The 19,309-nt window shown below is 46.4% G+C and overlaps 1 protein-coding gene across 1 annotated transcript in view; it reads left to right on the top strand.

The window, feature by feature from the left end:
* The window catches only part of PAK1 (p21 (RAC1) activated kinase 1), an 84,668-nt gene that overhangs the window by 17,098 nt on the left and 48,261 nt on the right, over window positions 1–19,309 (top strand). Inside the window, exon 2 of the mRNA XM_024200642.2 lies at window positions 14,510–14,720. Within this exon, the coding sequence (XP_024056410.1) occupies window positions 14,531–14,720 (190 nt within the window). The 5' untranslated portion in view covers window positions 14,510–14,530. The remainder of the gene's footprint in view (window positions 1–14,509; window positions 14,721–19,309) is intronic.

Raw genomic sequence — 19,309 nt, 5'->3', positions numbered from 1 at the left:
TGGCTTCGCCGCGATGGGATTCCCAAACTGCGGTGGGGCTATAGATGGAACTCACATCCCTATCCTGGGACCGGACCACCAGGCCAGCCAGTACATCAACCGAAAGGGCTACTTTTCAATGGTGCTGCAAGCACTGGTGGACCACAGGGGACGATTTACCAACATCAACGTTGGATGGCCGGGCAAGGTTCATGACGCTCGCGTCTTCAGGAACTCTGGTCTGTTTAGACGGCTGCAGGAAGGTATTTACTTCCCGGACCACAAAATAACTCTTGGGGATGTGGAGATGCCTACAGTGATCCTTGGGGACCCAGCCTACCCGCTAATGCCCTGGCTCATGAAGCCCTACACTGGCGCCCTGGACTCTGAAAAAGAACTCTTCAACTACCGGCTGAGCAAGTGCAGAATGGTGGTGGAGTGTGCTTTTGGACGTCTCAAGGGGAGATGGAGAAGCTTACTCACTCGCTGTGATCTCAGCGAAACCAATATCCCCATTGTTATAGCTGCTTGCTGTGTGCTCCACAATCTGTGTGAGAGCAAGGGGGAGACCTTTATGGCGGGGTGGGAGGTTGAGGCAAATAGCCTGGCATCTGATTACGCCCAGCCAGACAGCCGGGCGATTAGAAGATCCCAGCGGGACGCGCTGTGCATCCGGGAGGCTTTGAAAGCCAGGTTCCACAGTGAGCAGGGTAACTCGTGACTTTTAACTTTCTGTACAGAGAAGCTGAACCTGCCCCCGTTTCTTTACCCAGTTAAGGATGACTATCCTCTCCAGTTACAGACCCCCTCCACCCCCTTCCAAAATAATAAAATCAGTTTTACTTTTGTTATTGAACACCGTTGTCTTTAGTACTGTTTTCGCGGGAATCTTTGAAACCGGGGACGCAGACTGTGGTGGGGAGCGGGTGTAGTGTACTGATGCAAATGATCCTTCTAAACTCCAGGAATGACAGGATTCACAGTAGCGGACTGGTTGTTTCAACGTAGCCTGGCAGCCCTCCTGAGTGGGACTGCGTGTATGTGGGGGCTATGTGACTTTATGGCAGGGGGAGGAGGGTTACAGATCCCCTGCTGCGTGGCTCTGTGATCCAGGACAAGGACCGCTGCATACGATCTGTAACTGCCCTCCCCCGCCAAAAAGTCACAGAGCCACTAACCCCCCCCCCGCCCCCCACAGAACATGAAAACCACCTCCCAGACTGACCAGGGTAACTAGTCACTGCACTGTGTATGTGCCCTGCTGCTGGACCTGCCCCCGCCTCGGTAGCCTGCTAAAGGTGACTGTCCTGTCCAATTACCAAGCCCCTTCCCCCCCCTGCAGACAGACTCTCCCTCAAAACAGCATGAGTGAAACAGTAATGAACAGAAACGTATTTTTTATTAACAACCACACATGAAACTGGGGGGTGAAACTTGGATGGGGGCTTGGTTGAGGCGGCCAGGAAAGGACTTTTCAAATTTTGGTGAATGACAGCCTTCTGGTGCTTGAGCAGTCTGCAGGGGTGGAGTGAGAGTTTTCACGGACTCTTCCGCCCCTCCTTCTTTGGACTTTGGGCGAGGGGGGTATGGGACTTGGTGGCGGGGGAGGGCGGTTACTGATAGACTGCAGCGGGGCTCTGTCCTCCTGCCTCCGTTCCTGCAGAACATCAACAAGGCGCCGGAGCGTGTCCGTTTGCTCCCTCAGAAGTCCAAGCAGCGTTTGAGTCGCCTACTGGTCTTCCTGCCGCCACCTCTCCTCACGTTCCATGTGTGTCCGGTGCATTTGGGACAAATTCTCCCTCCACTGGTTATGCTGTGCTGCCTGGGCTCGGGAGCAGCCCATAAGTTCGGAGAACATGTCCTCTCGCGTCGTCATCTTCCTCCGCCTAATGTGCGCTAGCCTCTGGGAGTGTGATGCCAGGCTGGGTTGGGAGACAGTTGCAGATGTGGCTGTGGGAATGAGGAAAAGGCAGTGAATTCCTCCGAAAGAGAAATGTAGTTGTGAATCAAGAACATAGTCGTTCTCTGTGAACAAGACCATGAACCACAGCTATCACATGCGCACTGAGGACAAGGTCGAATTTTCGAACCTCGCCTTCAGTGCCTGGGCTTTTGCACTGCCGATCTGGGAACCGGGGCAGGACACGGTACTCTCTGTAGCAGGCAAACATGGTAAGCCATAGACTTGTGGCAGATTAAAACTTTAGGAGTACCACTGGCCACCTTTCACACTGAAAACACTGCCAGTCTGTGCTGCCAGCAATTGGCCAAGCAGGAACTCTGGCCCTGTCCCACCCCCTCGCGGATGTGCCAGGGAAACATCCCTGGATGCTGGCCCTCTCCCGCCCCCACCGCGTGGCTGTAAACCAGCGGTCACAGTTCTGTAAAGGAACTTGTTGCAAGCAGTCCCAATACTAACAGTCCCCTACCTAATTCAAAGCAGGTTGTCATGAGCGACATAACTCTGATGAGGATCCCGGACACCGAGATCCAAAGGATGCTTCGAGAAAGCCTGCAGAGACCGGGGCCCTATGCCGCCATGCTATGCAAGGCACTGATACCAGAGTACCTGCTTGTCTCCTGGCGCGGGAACGTCTCGTACTTCGGAGGACCAAGTAAAGCCGCTCTCCCCAGGAACCTGATGAACAGGCTATCCCATTACTTGCAGGAGAGCTTTGTGGAGATGTCCGTGGAGGACTACTGCTCTATTCCCGGACATATTGACCGGATTTTTATCTAGCTGCAGTAGCAGGGACAAAAGAGTGGAGCAGCTTGGGCAGCACAATCATGCACAACCGGACACTGTTTGATTTTTTTATAAATAGTTGTTACTGATTATTTAAGCGCCCAGGGGGAAGAAATCATGAATCACAGATTGTTATTAGTCTTAATATTCAAGTTTTGTAAAAAATAAAGGTTTATATGTTTAAAGCACTTACCGCTTGATCCTTCCCCTGAATCTGTGTCCGGGTTACATGCTGGGGAGGGTTGGTAGGGGATCTCTGTAAGGGTGATGAAGAGCTCCTGGCTGTCGGGGAAATCAGCTTGGTAAGCGCTGCCGACTGCCTCGTCCTCCTCATCTCCTTCCTCATCTTCCCCGTCCACTAACATGTCCGAGGAACCGGCCGTGGACAATATCCCATCCTCAGAGTCCACGGTCAGTGGTGGGGTAGTGGTGGCGGCCGCACCAAGGATGGAATGCAGTGCCTCGTAGAAACGGGATCTGTGGGGCTGGGATCCGGAGCGTCCGTTTGCCTCTTTGGTCTTCTGGTAGCCTTGTCTCAGCTCCTTGATATTCACGCGGCACTGCGTTGCATCCCGGCTGTATCCTCTCTCTGCCATGGCTTTAGAGATCTTCTCATAGATCTTTGCGTTCCGTCTTTTGGAGCGCAGCTCGGAAAGCACGGACTCATCGCCCCACACAGCGATGAGATCCAAGACTTCCCGATCAGTCCATGCTGGGGCCCTCTTTCTATTCTGGGATTGCATGGCAATCTCGGCTGGAGAGCTCTGCATCGTTGCCAGTGCTGCTGAGCTCGCCACGCAGGAAATGAGATTCAAACTGCCCAGACAGGAAAAGGAATTCAAATTTTCCCGGGGCTTTTCCTGTGTGGCTGGTCAGAGCATCCGAGCTCGGACTGCTGTCCAGAGCGTCAACAGAGTGGTGCACTGTGGGATAGCTCCCGGAGCTATTAGCGTCGATTTCCATCCACACCAAGCCTAATTCGATATGGCCACGTCGAATTTAGCGCTACTCCCCTCGTTGGGGAGGAGTACAGAAGTCGAATTTAAGAGCCCTCTATGTCGAACTAAATAACCTCGTGGTGTGGACGGGTGCAGGGTTAATTCGATTTAACGGTGCTAAATTCGACATAAACGCCTAGTGTAGACCAGGCCTTACTGTTGGTTCCCCAGAGTGTTGGCACCATGTCCCCCTTTCTCATCCCCTTGTTCATTTTCTTTTCCTGTTGACTGCAGATGCAGATATAATCCCCAATGTCTATGGCTTCCCCTGCTTCATTTACACTCAGTACCAAGGCAGACAATCATTCCTTTGTCTGGGGCAAACTTGTTCACCAACCTATCTGCTTTCCTGGTTTGAGCATATTTTTAGTACATACCTATAACTTTGTAATTGTTACCCATATATATATCACACAATGATTATGGTGGCCAGTATGATTTAAGTTTTCATTTGATACCTTACACAACATTCTTTATCGATAAATACTATGACAGCAATGTGTTGGGTGTAGTGAGTTTGTCAGGCTAAGAGTTGGCTGACACGGAGAAGTGAACCACCAAAAGAGCCTCTATGTCACATGGGGCTATGGCTGGCATGGAATAAGCACTCTGAACAGTCTGTCAATGGCATTTTGGAGAAATAAAGATTGTCTCTGACATGGAGGATACCTCTGCTATCTCTCCAGCCGTGAAGGAATTTTTAGGTACCCTACTGAGGACTTGTAGCATAAGCACCTAACATACAGTAACTCCTCACTTAACGTTGCAGTTCTGTTCCTGAAAAATGCGACTTTAAGTGAAACGATGTTAAGCAAATCCAATTTCCCCATAAGAATTAATGTAAATGGGGGGGGGGTCAGGTTCCAGGGCAGCTTCCCCTACTCTGCAAGCACTGGGGGTAAGGGGGGGTGGGCGCTCAACCCTCAGCCTGCCCACTTCACCCCTTCCCCCAAGCCCCCACCCTTGACCCCTTCCCCCCCTTTACTTCGTGCTGCGTCCTGGCTCCTCCCTCCTGCCTCCAAAATACCCCAAGCCAGCTAATTGCTGCGGGCAGGAGGCGGGGGGAGGAGGGGGAAGGCGCTGATCCGCGGGGTCTGCCAGCAGGCGGGAGGCGCTGTGTGTGTGGGGGGGGCGTAGGGAGGCTGCCAGCTGTGGAGAAAGCAGGCAGCCAAACAACGTAAGAGTGGAGCATTGCACAACTTTAAATGAGCATGTTCCCTAATTGATCAGCAACGTAACAACGAAATGTTAAGCGGGACGACTTTAAGTGAGGAGTTACTGTATTTCAGAGGGGTAGCCATGTTAGTCTGTATCAGCAAAAACAACGAGGAGTCCTTGTGGCACCATAGAGACTAACAAATTTATTTGGGCATAAGCTTTCGTGGGCTAAAACCCACTTCATCAGATGCATGGAGCGAAAATACTATAATATATATTCTGCACCTAACATAGTATTCGAATACTTCTGTGATGGGAACCATATAAATACCTAGGTTAATTTGAAGGAGAGAATTTAATGGCGTTGAGTAACCAGTGGGTTTTGGTTAGTGTAACAAAGGCTGTCTATGTGCAGACACCATGGTAGTCAGCAGGAACTGAACCCTAGGCCTTTATATATAGGAGAGAGAGAGAAATGCTGTGATAATTAGTAGGATCCTCTACTAAAGAGAGAGGTGATCGTGTGCACTAATGCAATGTACCACGTAAGGGGCATGTACAGCGGTGGTGCCAGCCTCTTCCTGGTGCGGGGTGGCTGAGCTGGGCCTGGGCTAGACAGAAAATCGGGGGGCTGCACTATACATATTAACACCTCCCCCCCCCACACACACACTCAGCCAGCACAAGTCCTCTTTAACCTCCGAGCATTGGGTTCAGAGCTGGGGAGGGGTGAGACTGGGGGTGCTGTGGTTGGGGCTCCTGCTGCTAGTCACAGCTGGGCTGGGGAGGGCTGAGACTTCCTCTTCCCCTGCACAGACTGCTCCCAGGGCCAGGTCAGACTAGGGTCACCACATCTGAAATATAAAAACACCGGCCCCTCTCCCGCCCCCACAAGGCAAGCCTGCCACAATCCCAACCACAAGGCAACTCTGCGACACCCCACCCCCTTCAGCAGCCACTTATAGCATCTAGAGAGATGACACATGTAGATAAGATTGATAACATCATTTTCTTTCTTAAACTGCAGAAGAGCTAACACTGCAGCATCTTTAGCTGGACACAGAAACTTTTACCATTAGATATCCCAGTGTATTGTGGTGATAATGCAAATCTTTAGACCCACATAAAAAAACCCAAACTTGGCAGATTAATTTATTTTTCTGGCAACTGGCAAATCCATAAAAAACTGGCAAGGCTGGTCAAATACCGGGCAGGGGGTAACCCAAGTCACACCCACTGCAGGAAACTCCTCCCTGCCCCTGTCGCTCCCCAGTCACGGGGAGAGGGTCACTATACGGGGAACTCCCACCCCCCATTTCGCCCAGGGTGCCATTTTCTCTAAGGCTGACCCTGGACATTGTCAACATTCAGAGCTGGGTGATTGGAGAGCAGCGGCTGCTGGCTGGGTTCCCAGCGTTGAAGGCAGCGCTGCCCCCAGCAGCAGCGCGGAAGCAAGGGTGGCAATACCATACCATGCCATCCTTACTTCGGTGTAACATCTGACCTTTGCATAGGGAGGGATGACTGGGGTCAGGGAGCTAAGGAAAAATTTGGGGTAACTATAGCCCCTGCAAGTCTAAGACTGGAAAGGATCATTGTGGTGGTAGTCTGACTTCCTGCGTAACACAGGTCATAGAACTTTGCCCAGTTATTCCTGCATCAAGACCAATATGAACTAGAACGTGTTTTTAAAAGACATTCTGTCTTGATTTAAAGACTCAACTCAACCATTGCAATACCTTACCAAGGGATTTGGTGAATTACCTTTTAGTGCTATATAAATAATAAAACTAGCAGTGGAGCAAAACTGCAACCAGTAGCTATAATCTAATGGACGCGCGCACACAAAATACATGTAATGTAGAAAGCATTAACAGTTTTTAGAATGGTGCAAGAATGAGTTAAGGGCGAGGGATGGTGAGACACAACTTCATTGGTTTCTACTTTGCTAGAATTTTCATTAAAATGTTTAATCCCTTTTTCTTTATATGAAATTAGTTTACTTGTAAACTCTGGGTTTGGGATCATGTATTGATGGTGGCTGACTTATTGGCGAACTGTGCATAACGCTTAAATACTACAACATCTGGCTCTATATTAAGGGCTTGGTATTTACCTTCCATTTTATAATCTACATTTTGTTGTCCATCCTCCCACAACTGTGAGAAACGTGTGTCCTTCTTGTCCGTCCCCCCCACAGCTCCAGGCGGCATTCTGGGCTCTTTTCCCTAAGGTGCCATACAGCCTCATCATCCCCCAGCACAGGGATGTGCTTGAGTGTTGATGGAGATTAAAATGGCCCAGTGAGTGTATCCTTCCTGTGTTGATATCAGGCCAGCAAACTCCATGTGATGATTCATTGGGATTCTTCAAATAAGGGCATGACACATCTGGAGGGAATAAGAACATAAGAACGGCCATACTGGGTCAGACCAAAGGTCCATCAAGCCCTGTATCCTGTCTTCCGACAGTGGCCAATGACAGGTGCCCCAGAGGGAATGAACAGAACAGGTAATCATCAAGTGATCCATCCCTTGTCGCCCATTCCCAGCTTCTGGCAAGCAGAGGCTAGGGACACCATCCCTGCCCATCCTGGCTAATAGCCATTGATGGACCTATCCTCCATGAATTTATCTAGTTCTTTTTTGAACCCTGTTATAGTCTTGGCCTTCACAACATCCTCTGGCAAGGAGTTCCACAGGTAGACTATGTGTTGTGTGAAAAAAATACTTCCTTTTGTTTGTTTTAAACCTGCTGCCTATTAATTTCATTGGGTGACCCCTAGTTTGTGTGTTTTGAATCTCCTCTACTTATAGCATCCCAGCACGGTATGTGGCACAGCAGTACAATGTTTGCCCCTTTCCCTCCCCTCCTCCCCCGCTTCTTAGTTGTAGGAACAATTGGTCTTATAAGGAAGAAGGCAACTTTAATGTGTGTGTACTTGTTCACTAGGATCAGTTATACTGTTATGGATCAGAGTATAACAGGAATGTTGACACAGAGGTAAAATGCGTAACCGGGCTGATCGTAATCAGCATAACAGTTAAGACTTCTTTGTTTTGGAATCTGGTCAAGATGACCAATAGTCATGGTAACAGTGGGAAAACAGTGCTTCAGAACCAATTAAAATTTTGTACTTGTTGAGAGAATAACTGAGCTAATCTTTTTTTAGTATAGTTTATTTCATCTAGAAGTTATAATGACTAATTCTCAGCTATCGTCTTCCCAGACTGCATGAATTATAGATGGCTCTTTTGAGTTTCATGTTCACTCCAGCAATCAGTATATATTGGACATAGTTATGTTTATGGCATCTACTTTAGGGTAGGTTTCAGCTATAACACTGATTTTTTCCCTAATTGCTTTCTCTTTAGCAATTACTTTTGCTAAAGGAAAATACTACAAGAAAATATAATCCAGCTTGATGTTCAGTGGTGGGAACATCAACTTGGCTTTCCAAAGGAAAACATTATTTGCATAGCATAAATGTTTAGTGTAGAATTTCTATTAGACGGTTGTATTTTATTTTTAATTAGGATAAAGCTATTACTTTTTATTTATATTAGAATAGAGCCTAGAGAGGCTCCATTTGAGATCAGAGCTACATTGTGCTAGGCCCTGTAGACACACATAGTAAGAGACAGACCCTGACCCAAACAGCATATACGTTTTAAAACTAGAGGTAAGGTCCAAACCAAACTCCCAGATCCAAACACCCCCAAAGTTTAGGAAAGTTCCTCTCCAGATGTGAACTTTGTGGTTTGGGCCCATAGCTGCTTAAAACAAACTGGGAGAAATTACAAATCTATCTAGGTAATTTTAGATGTAGGGTTTTCGGAAACCATTCTTATGCACCTGTTAAATTCTGCTCTTAGGAAGAACAGCATATCAAATCCGTGTTGGAGAGGTGGTCTGTTGGATCACCTCCTCTCCCATTCATAACTATTCATGTGGATAGGACATATACATTCAGTGAGTGCATTTATACTGGGCCACTGGGATCACTTACTTTGGCTGATAACTGACTTGAAAAGGTAAAAAGACATTTCAAGAGTATAGATACTAACTGTATTCTGGACTCATGGCAGACAAAAGTTTCTTACTATCCTTAGTATATACCACAATGTATTTTCAGGACTGCTGTGTGATGAACCATATGGTTCTTCTGACATTTAATGCTCCAGAGTGACCACAGAAACAATAGCTTTAGACAATGGAGATGCCCTTGTTGTGGTGATTGTGGGATTTGGTCTGAGTGTTGGTATTTTAATATATGGGAATTGAGCAAATTGTATCTGTATCTAAGGGCTTATCTACACTGGCACTTTACAGCGCTGCAACTTTCTCGCTCAGGGGTGTGAAAAAACACCCCCCGAGTGCTGCAACTTTCAGTTCTGTAAAATGCCAGTGTAGACAGTGCTCCAGCGCTGGGAGCTATTCCCCTCGTGGAGGTGGTTTTTTTTAGAGCGCTGGGAGAGCTCTCTCCCAGCCCTCTGCCCCGACTACACAAGCCACGTTAAAGCGCTGCCGCGCCATGCAAGTGAAGACATGCCCTAAGATGCATCCCTTATCTAACTTCAGATGAAAGGTTTATTTGCTGGGTAATAACATTTCCATTGTTAGTCTTGCCATTGAAATGTAAAGTCAGTTTCTTGTGGAGTGTTCTGTCATTGCAAACAGAACAATCATAGTGTTGTGAAAAGTAAGGGGAATTAGGTTGATTGATGTTACTTTGACTGGCTTTTGCAATCTGGGTTGCTTAGAGCAGAGATTATTCAGTGACTCACTTTGGTGTAATGGAGCTCTGACAACTGTGGTGGTTTTGCTGAAAGCAAGTACTTGCTGGAGCTACTGGAATTCAAGCAGAATAAATAAAACAGCTCCTTTATATTTAAAGATGGAAAGGGCAGTGAGTCGGCTACATATTATCATGGTAAGAAATTAATTTGCATGGATGCTGCACTTTGATGGGGAGAATACCACCTTCTGGTACATTCAAAATAACTCAGGCATGGATCAGCGTTCACATCGCACTCCCTGTCAGTACCCAGCCTGGGCCAGGGTAGTTAATGCTGCAACCAGCAGACCAAATTCGGTGATGAATCCTGGTCACCTGCCACCTGAGGCACGGTGCACATACGCTAAGAAAATGCAAATCTGAATGCTCCACTCGAGGCTCCTATCTATCCTGCAAAACCTGAGCTTAGTGGGATTTTGACCATAGTGTACGTTTAGAATCACTGTCCCATTGACAGTGGTCTGTATTTTAATCTTTGGACTTCAAAATGTGTGGGTTTTCTTTCTGTTTCAGGCAAGTAAACATCTGAGGCTGGTGTCCCAAAGTTCTGTGAAAACACCACATCAGGTGCATGCATGTGGAACATGACTGCTAGGACTGGGCTGCTGGAACCTGCAGGGCTTTCCCAGGAAGTTCCTGGAGAAGCCATGGAAGAGACTGGGGCCTTCAATCCTGAGGCAAACCCCGTAAATCTGTAGCTTGGAGTGTTCTCTTCCCTCCTTACCCCCCCCCCCCCAATGTTGCGGGGAGGAAGGAGGTTGACCATACACATTCTGTGCGCTGGTTGGGGGAGCGGGGGAAGTGTAGATTTTAATACCACGATCCTAGATGTTGTGTGGGGCAATCCCGAGGAAGGGTTTGGGTGGCTTGAGTGGGAGGAGGAATCCACTGTGTGTTGCCTAGGTTAGAGCTGCAAATCTGAGTTCTCAAATAGGTGTGAAGAACTGGTATCCACTGTTGAGCTGTGTCGCTTTTTGGGGGCGCGTGTAAAGTGAGTGAGCATTTTCTGGTCACCCAAGTTTCCCCTCATTTAATAAAATAGCTATAACTGGCATTCCTATAGCCCCTTCCATTCGAGGATCTTAAAGTGCTTCCATCTACCGGTGAGGAAGGGGGGTATTACCCCGATTTTATAGATGAGGAAACTGAAGCACATGTAGATGAAGTGACCTCTCCAGGGTTTCACAGCAGGTGAGTGGCAGAACTGGAAATAAAACCTAGGAGTTCTGTCTCCCGGTCTGAGGCGTTAGCCACCAGCCCTTCTGCTATTTTTATCTAAATTGTTCTCTCCTTCCTTTCCCTCTCTTCACCATTGTCTCCCTTCTTGCCACCCTATGGTCCTTTCTCCTCACTGTTTCCACCAGCCCTGTCCCCTCAATGGTCTGTTCTCTCCCCCCAGAGCTCTCCTCAGTTTCCTTCCCTATTTCTTTTAGTCACCCCGCTGGTCCTGCATCCCTTCCAATGTGGCAGGAGATGGGTGAGTGAGGGGGTCAGCTGGTGTCTCGCTGTTTCCTGGCAGTGAGCTGCAGTAAGGCACAGTAAGAGGGAGGGAGTCAGTGGGGAGGTAGGTTTTTTTTTGCCTGCCTGCTCACCAGGCCAGGTATTAGTTCAGGGGTTGGCAACCTGCAGCACGCGCGCCAAAGGCGGCATGTGAGCCAATTTTTACTGGCACGCTGCTGCCAGCCGGGGTCCCGGCCGCCGGCCCCGCTGAGCCTGCTGCCGGCTTGAGTGAATGGAACCCCCGGCCAGCAGCGGCTGAGTGGGGCCGGTGGCCGGGACCCCGGCTAGCAGGAGCCGGCGGATGGAATCCCAGACCGGCAGTGGGCTGAGCTGCTCAGCCCACCGCCAGTTTGGGGTTCTGTCTGCCGGCCCCGCTCAGCCCGCTGATGGTCTGGGGTTCCGGCTGCCGGCCCCTTGCCAGCCGGGGTCCCGGCCGCCGCCCCCTCAGCCTGCTGCTGGCTTGGGATACCAGCCGCCGGCCCCGCTCACCTCGCTGCTGGTCTGGGGTTCCAGCCGCCAGTCCTCTGCCAGCTGGGGTCCGGGCCTCCGGCCCTGCTCAGCCCTCCTGCCAGCCTGGGGTACCGGCAGCCAGCCCAGGGCTCTGCTCCTGGCCTGGACCCAGCGCTCTGCAGCCTTTATCAAAAATTACACTACAATTAGCTTAAAAACTTGAAAACTTAAAAACTTTGTATGTTACAGTAATTGTTAAAAAATGTATAATGTTAATAAATACATAGGTTTGATGAAACAAAGTAGTTGTACTTATGTGCCTGTGCTTTATTTGTGTTTTCGATGATTTACCTTCTTAAAAAATCTGGCATGTCTCGCACCCCCAGAAAAGGCGTCTCGCACATCCAGGGGGTGCGTGCACCCCAGGTTAAGAACCACTGCACTAAACTGATAAGATCTGCATTTTCATTTTATTTTAAATGAAGCTTCTTAAACATGTTAAAAACCTTATTTACTTTACATACAACAATAGTTTAGTTATATAATACAGACTTATAGAGAGAGACCTTCTAAAAACATTAAAATGTATTACCGGCACGGGAAACCTTAAATTAGAGTGAATACATGAAGACTCGGCACACCACTTCTGAAAGGTTGCTGACCCCCGTATTAGTTCCTCGTAGCCAGAAGGCTGAACTGTAGGGGAAAGCTTGATCATTTCCCCCCCCCCACCCTCCCACCCCACTTCCTGACCTGTTCCAAAATCAACCGTGTGGCTAATTTTCCACAACACCTGGGATGAGTGGGAAAGAGGCAGCAGTGACAAAACTGACTATCACTCCCGAGGACTGGCATTGGGCAAGTATGCAGCTATTGACATTAACTTCCCTATTTCTCTTCCTGCTGCTGTCTTTGTCTAGCAGCCTCCTAGTACTTGCTTTCTCCTGATCATAGGTGTGTGAATGCAACGAACACAGACAGGGCTTCTTTAGTGACTCTGCCTGGCAGCCTGTGCTTGTTCCTTTCTCTGTTTCAGTTGGATCCAGATGAGCTGCTAATTTTATAGGCACCAGAGATGCTGCTGTACGCAAGACAGCTCAGTATAAGCGTGGTCTCAGGTGTATTCATGTCAAACAGGATATTTACCCACCAATGGCTGTCAAAGTTACTGGTGCGTTTTAGTTTGTACCAAAAGAAATCTCCCGAACTTCTTATGCAGCTCCTGGTCTCCGCATCTCCAGCTGTCAGCTTTGTCTTTGCTCTTGCTCATTTTCACACTGGGGAATGGCATGGGGCTGATGGCCAGTGACCTGAATAATGGAGGAGGCAGGAGGTAGATGCCAGAACACGCCCAGACAAGTGGAAAGCTGAATAGTCCCAACTGGCTGCCAAAAATTACCCCCTGACATTCAAATCAATGTCCCAAATGAGAATCTTTAAACAAATTTTTAGGAGCACTGACTTCGGATAGGCTTGTGTGGAGTCACCACTTCTAAGTAAAATATGTAATAACCTGCCTTTGCTGTGGTGTGGCTTTCGTAGGTTCCAGTTCTGCAATCAGCACCCAGAAGTCTCATTGAATTCAGTGGCCAAGGTGTCTCCATTTTAACTGTCCAGCAGGAGGTACTCAAAATTAATGGCCACTCTGGAAAATTTAGGTCTAGGGCCTGATTTGCAGATACTGAAAGCACGGTATCTCTGGAAATTAGGACCTTAGGGACTCTCTTGAAAGTGTCCCTCAGGTTCTGCTGTGACTGCCAGACTAATCAATGAAGTTCTGCTTTGATACTTTAAAGCCCTCTGCTGGAATGGGGCCTTCTTAGGCTTCTTAGGTGTGAATAAACCACCCCCCAGAGCGATGCAAGTTACGCCTACATAAGTGCTGGAGTGGGCAGCCTATGTCGGTGGGAGTGCTTCTCCCGCCGCCGACATCGCTACTGCTGCTCACGGGGGTTGGAGTGACTCAGCCCACGGGCGAGCTCTCTCCTGAATGTCTGCACTAACAGTGCCAACAGCAGCGCCGCTGTAAGCTCTGTCATGTACCCGTAGCCTCAGTCTGGGTCGCAAAAGCTGTGTCCCTGCATGGATTCTTCATCTGCCGGAGCAACTCAGAGATTTGGAAGCTGTAAATTAACTTTGCTCTGATTTTATTTTATCACTTTTTGGAGCTGGGCTTTTCCTGGTGACAGAACCTGCTACCAAATAAAAGGTCTCAAATTAGGACGTGTGTTTTTTTTCCCCATTGTTTGTGAAATTTGAAAAGTTACCTGGTTATTCTGAGGAATAGGATTGGTTTGTTTTACAGCTAGAGTTGGTCAGAAATTGTGTGAATTTTTAATGAAAAATGTCAGCATTTTTCAACAAGTTCTATGTGCAGTTGGGCTGTATAAAGATTGCTTTTGGTCTCACTTGGTGAGAGGAATGAGTTAATTGTGCTGCTAATGGGTTATTCTGCAAGTACAGTAGCTTCTTTGTTTAAATCTACACTTTAAGGATGATTTACATGAAGAGTTACTGTGTACATGTGGAGGATCCAGTTTTATTTTACCAGCTCAATGAAATGAAATACCCCTAAAAAGGCTGGGCATGATGGTCAGTAACTCTGAAAGAACCTTTAAACTTTGTCTTTGTATGGGAAATAATTAAGAGTTGTGTTCCGAGGGCCAAATCCTGATTGCTAGTGAATAAATGGGAATTTTGGCATCCACTTCAGTGGAACCATGCGTTGGCCCCCAGAAGAAATTTTTTATGCAAGTTTGTTATCTGCAGGTAATTAACATAAACTAAAAGACAAAGCTGATGCACAATTTATTTGAAGGATCAATTTGCAACTGTAATTAAAAATGCACAAAAGTGATTGTTTCTTTTTCCTGGTCCTAGTAACAGCTTCTTTTGCTGAAGATGTCTAATAATGGTGTTGAAGCCGAAGACAAGCCTCCAGCCCCTCCAATGAGAAATACCAGCACTATGATTGGATCTGGAAGCAAAGACACTGGGACTTTAAACCATGGCTCAAAACCTTTGCCTCCCAACCCTGAAGAAAAGAAAAAGAGAGACCGATTTTACCGATCTATATTGCCAGGAGATAAAAGTACAGTATTTTGATCTTCACTATAGTTTCTTCTTTGCATGTTGCTGGGGAATGATGTTAATGATTCTTTAGAATTTAGAGCATAGTTCACAAGGTCTAATACTTCACATAATTTTTTTTGGCCATACTGGGAATATGGGCTGCTTGTGGTGGCTAGCTGGGTATCTGCTTTCCTAATTAATTCCATTCCCCTCACAAACTCCCCATTCCTTCTCATAATCTGTTGATTGTTAAAGTGTGTGTGTGTGTGTGTGTGTGTGTCTGTGAGATCTGTGATTACCAGTGTTCAGGGACATAGACACTGTAATGTCCCTGTTCTCAGGGCCTGTCACAGCTACCTTTCCAAAGTTCAGTGAGATTTGTTTGGGTTTTTTTGGGGGGGGGGGGGGGGGGGGGTTTGGCCTTAGTTTTTGCAACCATTGTAGATGGGCCTTCTGAAGGAGCCCTGCTGGCCTTCTGCGTTGGTGAAACTGAAAGCAGGCTGGAAGAGTGCAAGTATGTATGTCTAAAAGACCATTTCTTACCAGTCCTGTCACATGTTGCTATGTGGTCCATAGCCCTGAAGAGCTTAATGTCTAAGATGAGTCTTTGTCATCCTATTCTATTTCAGAATTTTGGATCCAACATTGTCCACTGCTAAAAATAATCTCTCTCTATAACTTCTTGCACATTAACTTGTATTGAATGAATTCTTTCAGCTATAATAAGGAATGTAACAGGCAAGATGGGAATAAGGGACAGAACTGATGCACTGTACATGCAATTTTAATTTCTACCATTAGTATATTTTGAAGGTTGTACATTTATCACATGAATCAGTTGCAATGATGCAAGAAATTCTCTAGTCCTTAATCTGTGCCGCTTCCTTTTATATCTCGGTTTACTCTGTTTGTAAGGAACCCATCTCTGGGATATATTTATCTCCCTTTTTCAGTCTCTTTTTAAGGATTCATAGTGTCCATCGCCATGGTAGTTGGGTGCTAAATAAATAAGATCTTTCTCTAATTTTTGTATCTACATTCTCAACTGTTTCAATAAGGAGTCAGTCTCCTAAATTCTTGCTAGAAGGAAAGGACTAATCCTAGTTCTGTGGCCTAAGAGCAACTTAATTGCTGTTTATACTATTTAACCTGCTCTGGGAAGCAGACAGACAGTTTCATATCTATTATAGTGCCAATCTCCAGTAAGGCTGTAGGTATGTTAAGGATGCGTGATGCTGTTAAACATGAATGCAAAGCACTTGATTAAAAGTGAGTCAGTTCACATGCAGTTAGGTGAAAATGAGCTTTGGATGTCTTAGCACGTCTGTAACTCTTCCTTATCCCCCCTTTACCTGTCATGCTCGCAAACGTTAATAAAATATCATCTACTTATTTTTTTTTAAAACTGGCCCAGGTTTCTCTCTCCCCCTGTGTATACAATGGTAAGTACAGTGTTTGGTATCAGAGCACCAGATACGTAGTTCTTTTCTACCAACAGGCGACAACAAGGTAATGGAGCCTTTTGAGGTTATGTAACTTGTTCCAAAGGAGCTTTCCAGATCTCAGTCCTCTGTAGTGTTTGTCTCTATCAGATGGGAGAGTACCCTTGCTATTGGCTGTTGCAGCCTTGTTTGCTGACCAATATCTGCGTACTTTCCATAAAAGGGTTACGGTACCAGGTCTGTTTCTACACTGACATGATTGTTTCCTTCCTCTCCCACCCCCCCACCCCAAAACTTGGAGCTAAAGAGGAGGAGTGCCATAATGTGATGTTTCAGGAGCTCTGGGTTCTCTTTGCATCAAGAGTGTGATCCACCTCCAATTTGAAGTCAATGAGTAGACTGCCATTGAAGTCAGTGGATGTTGGCTTCTTGTAGACATTCCAACATGGTAGCCACTCAGGCAAAAGAGAATCATTGCCAAGGCCAGAAGAGTCTTCTGTTGCAATGCACCTGCTCGAACCAGAGTGGCAGCCTTCTCCTGCTGCCTCTCTGAGGCCTTTCAGCCTGATTGCCACCCTGGCTCCTGGTAGGACGACTGACAGACCAATATGTAAGTTCATTCAAGTAACCCCTGACTGGCTACCACACTCCTGACGTGAAGTGCTGATGAATTGTCAATAGAAAATCCATTGGCTGATCAGCCTTAGAGAATCTCCTAATGCACGAACTTATTTACTACAAGAACCCAGCTTGATTAAGGCTTACAGTTCAGCTACGGAGTTGACTGGAGTAAAAGAAGGGTTAATTCAGGTCGGGTATAATCTCTGCTGTGATGGAACTGCATAAAGACTGTACAGCTCTGGCACACTGAGGAGCAGGCCTGACCGATAATATTGGACTTTAGATTGATTTTTTTAAAAATACTATTATAAATTGAGGATTGCAGAAAGCAATATTGGCAAATACTTCGGTAGCAAATCATATAAAATAATTATGCAAAGAACCTCATTGATTCCATGAGCTGAATGAAAGACTTGGTGATGGTTTCTCCTTTGCAGTGCTGTGCCTGCTGTATGCCTACAGTAGCACCACCTACTGAAACGCTAGAGGGGTGGGAAGTGTTTCAGGTGACTTTTCCAAGTGGCTCAGGAAGAGGTGGAAAGATCACTTGAGAGTCTATTGGGTGAATCTGGAGCTGTCCCTAGTGGAGCACCAACTTAGAATGCCTGGCAGCTGTGGTGTTGTGTTGCTAGCTTTTCCATCGTGGGAGTCGGGTAGCATTGTGGAATTCTGGCCTCGTTGCTGGGTATTACAGCTTCTGACATAATTCTGGTGTTTGAATATAGACTTAACAGTGAGGTGGCCTCATGCCTAGACGTGCTGATCCACAGCTTCATTGTCTTCAGTGAGAGTTGTGGGTGCTCAGCATCTCTCGGGAGACATTAGTTAGCTGGAAACACTATTATTGTCTTGGAATTCTCAACCGAGGATTTTGAGTTCGCAAATCCCCCTTGTATTGAGAGAGAATTATTGTCTTCATCTGAGGAACTCATACCCAGCGTCTGGCACATTACAGAAAAAACTTGCTAGTTTATGAAAGGTTCACTGGGAGCATGCAATCATGGACACTCACTGAAATTTTTCAAGCATACATTTCAGTTTACTTTTATTCCTCAGAACCTTACAGTTTAATGGGGCATTAATGGAAATAAAGTAATCAAAAATAGATGGGTGTTTCTAGGAAGACTGTTTTTCTTCTGAAACTCCTAAAGAGTTTTCTCTTGTCCCATATGTGCCATTACAAGGCCCAGGGTAAGATATCCATAAAGACTATAAAGTGGGATTAAAGTGTAGAGCAAGGCTGGCAGTGCCTTTAAATCTAATCCTTTTTAGCTTATACCTCATTCTGTGATATACAGGATCGTCAATGAAAAGCAATGATAGTGTTAATATTTTAATGCATTTATGCTTCGAGATCTGTTTCTCCGATTTGATCAGGCTCATATGTGCTTAGACTCAGAAAGCCTGTTTAAGCATTTGAGTGCCTGTTTATTTAAATCAGGTCTTGAAGTAGTTATTCTTATTTTTACCACTTCCAAAGGGGCTCTACTGGACAAATAGAAGAATGTGGGGCTTGATTCTAATCTTGCTCACATCAGTTAGGAATAGCACAGATTAAGTGAGATTAGAATGAGGTCCTTGATGGTTGCCCCAAAGAGTTTACAATCAAATTTGTGACGTGACGTCAATGGTGGGGTTGACAAGCAGTAGGAAGCAGGTGCTTTGAGGAAAGACCAGTGTTACAGCCATAAGATCACATGGTTACTCACTTCAGTTACGTGGGCATCAAAAGAATCGTGAGATTCCCAAGAAAGATTACAATTCATTTCCACATGTATACAAAGCATAATCATTTTTACTATAATGAGCAAATGCGGCTTTATCTCCAATTTAATCTCTGCATGAGAGCTGGATATTGAGAGAACTATGAATGTTTAATGCAGTAGATGCAATTAAATTATTTAATTCATTATTGAAAACATTGTTTACCAGTCAGTGTACTGAGGCTTATCCAAGCTACAGCCCTGTTTATTGAGGCTTCTTCTTGAATATGCATTTTTGTATTTAATATGAATTTGAAAGCAGTAGCTGCAATCAGTGGAGCAAAGCTTGACTTGCTCATTATGCTGTTTGAAAATGGATGCTGGAGATGTTGGGTAGTGAAAAGTTGTATCCTTCCAGATGCAGAATTTAGGTGTTTAGCAGGATATCCTGACCTTCAGTCGATCCAAATATAGAAGTCAAAAAGTTCTGTGCTTTGAATTCTGGACAGTAAATGTTCTAACATTCTTTAATGCTCTAGTAGTTCACACATCCATTTCAGTTGTCTTAGAGTTCCTGAGCCGCCTTGATTTATTGGTTTTCTCAGCATCCCTTTGTCTCACTTTCCTTCTCCCAGCCCGCAACTTGCAGCTTCTTTTGTATTCCTGCCAATTGCAGCCGCTAGTCCCCTCTTTGGTTGGTCTGCATGCGGCAGATGCTCAACATCTGCTAACCAGAAGATGCTTCTGGTTCCTCCTAGCTTCTCTCTCTGTGTGGGATCCTCCAGTGTTCCATCTGCCCGTCTCTCATTCCGCTCTTTTCCAAGCTGTCACTATTTAACGCT

Source organism: Terrapene carolina, unplaced genomic scaffold (genome assembly GCF_002925995.2).
Source record: "Terrapene carolina triunguis isolate 2854851 unplaced genomic scaffold, T_m_triunguis-2.0 Scaffold97, whole genome shotgun sequence".
Taxonomy (NCBI): domain Eukaryota; kingdom Metazoa; phylum Chordata; order Testudines; family Emydidae; genus Terrapene; species Terrapene triunguis.
The sequence above is the reverse complement of the archived record's forward strand: the minus strand, read 5'-3'. Positions and strand labels throughout refer to the sequence as shown.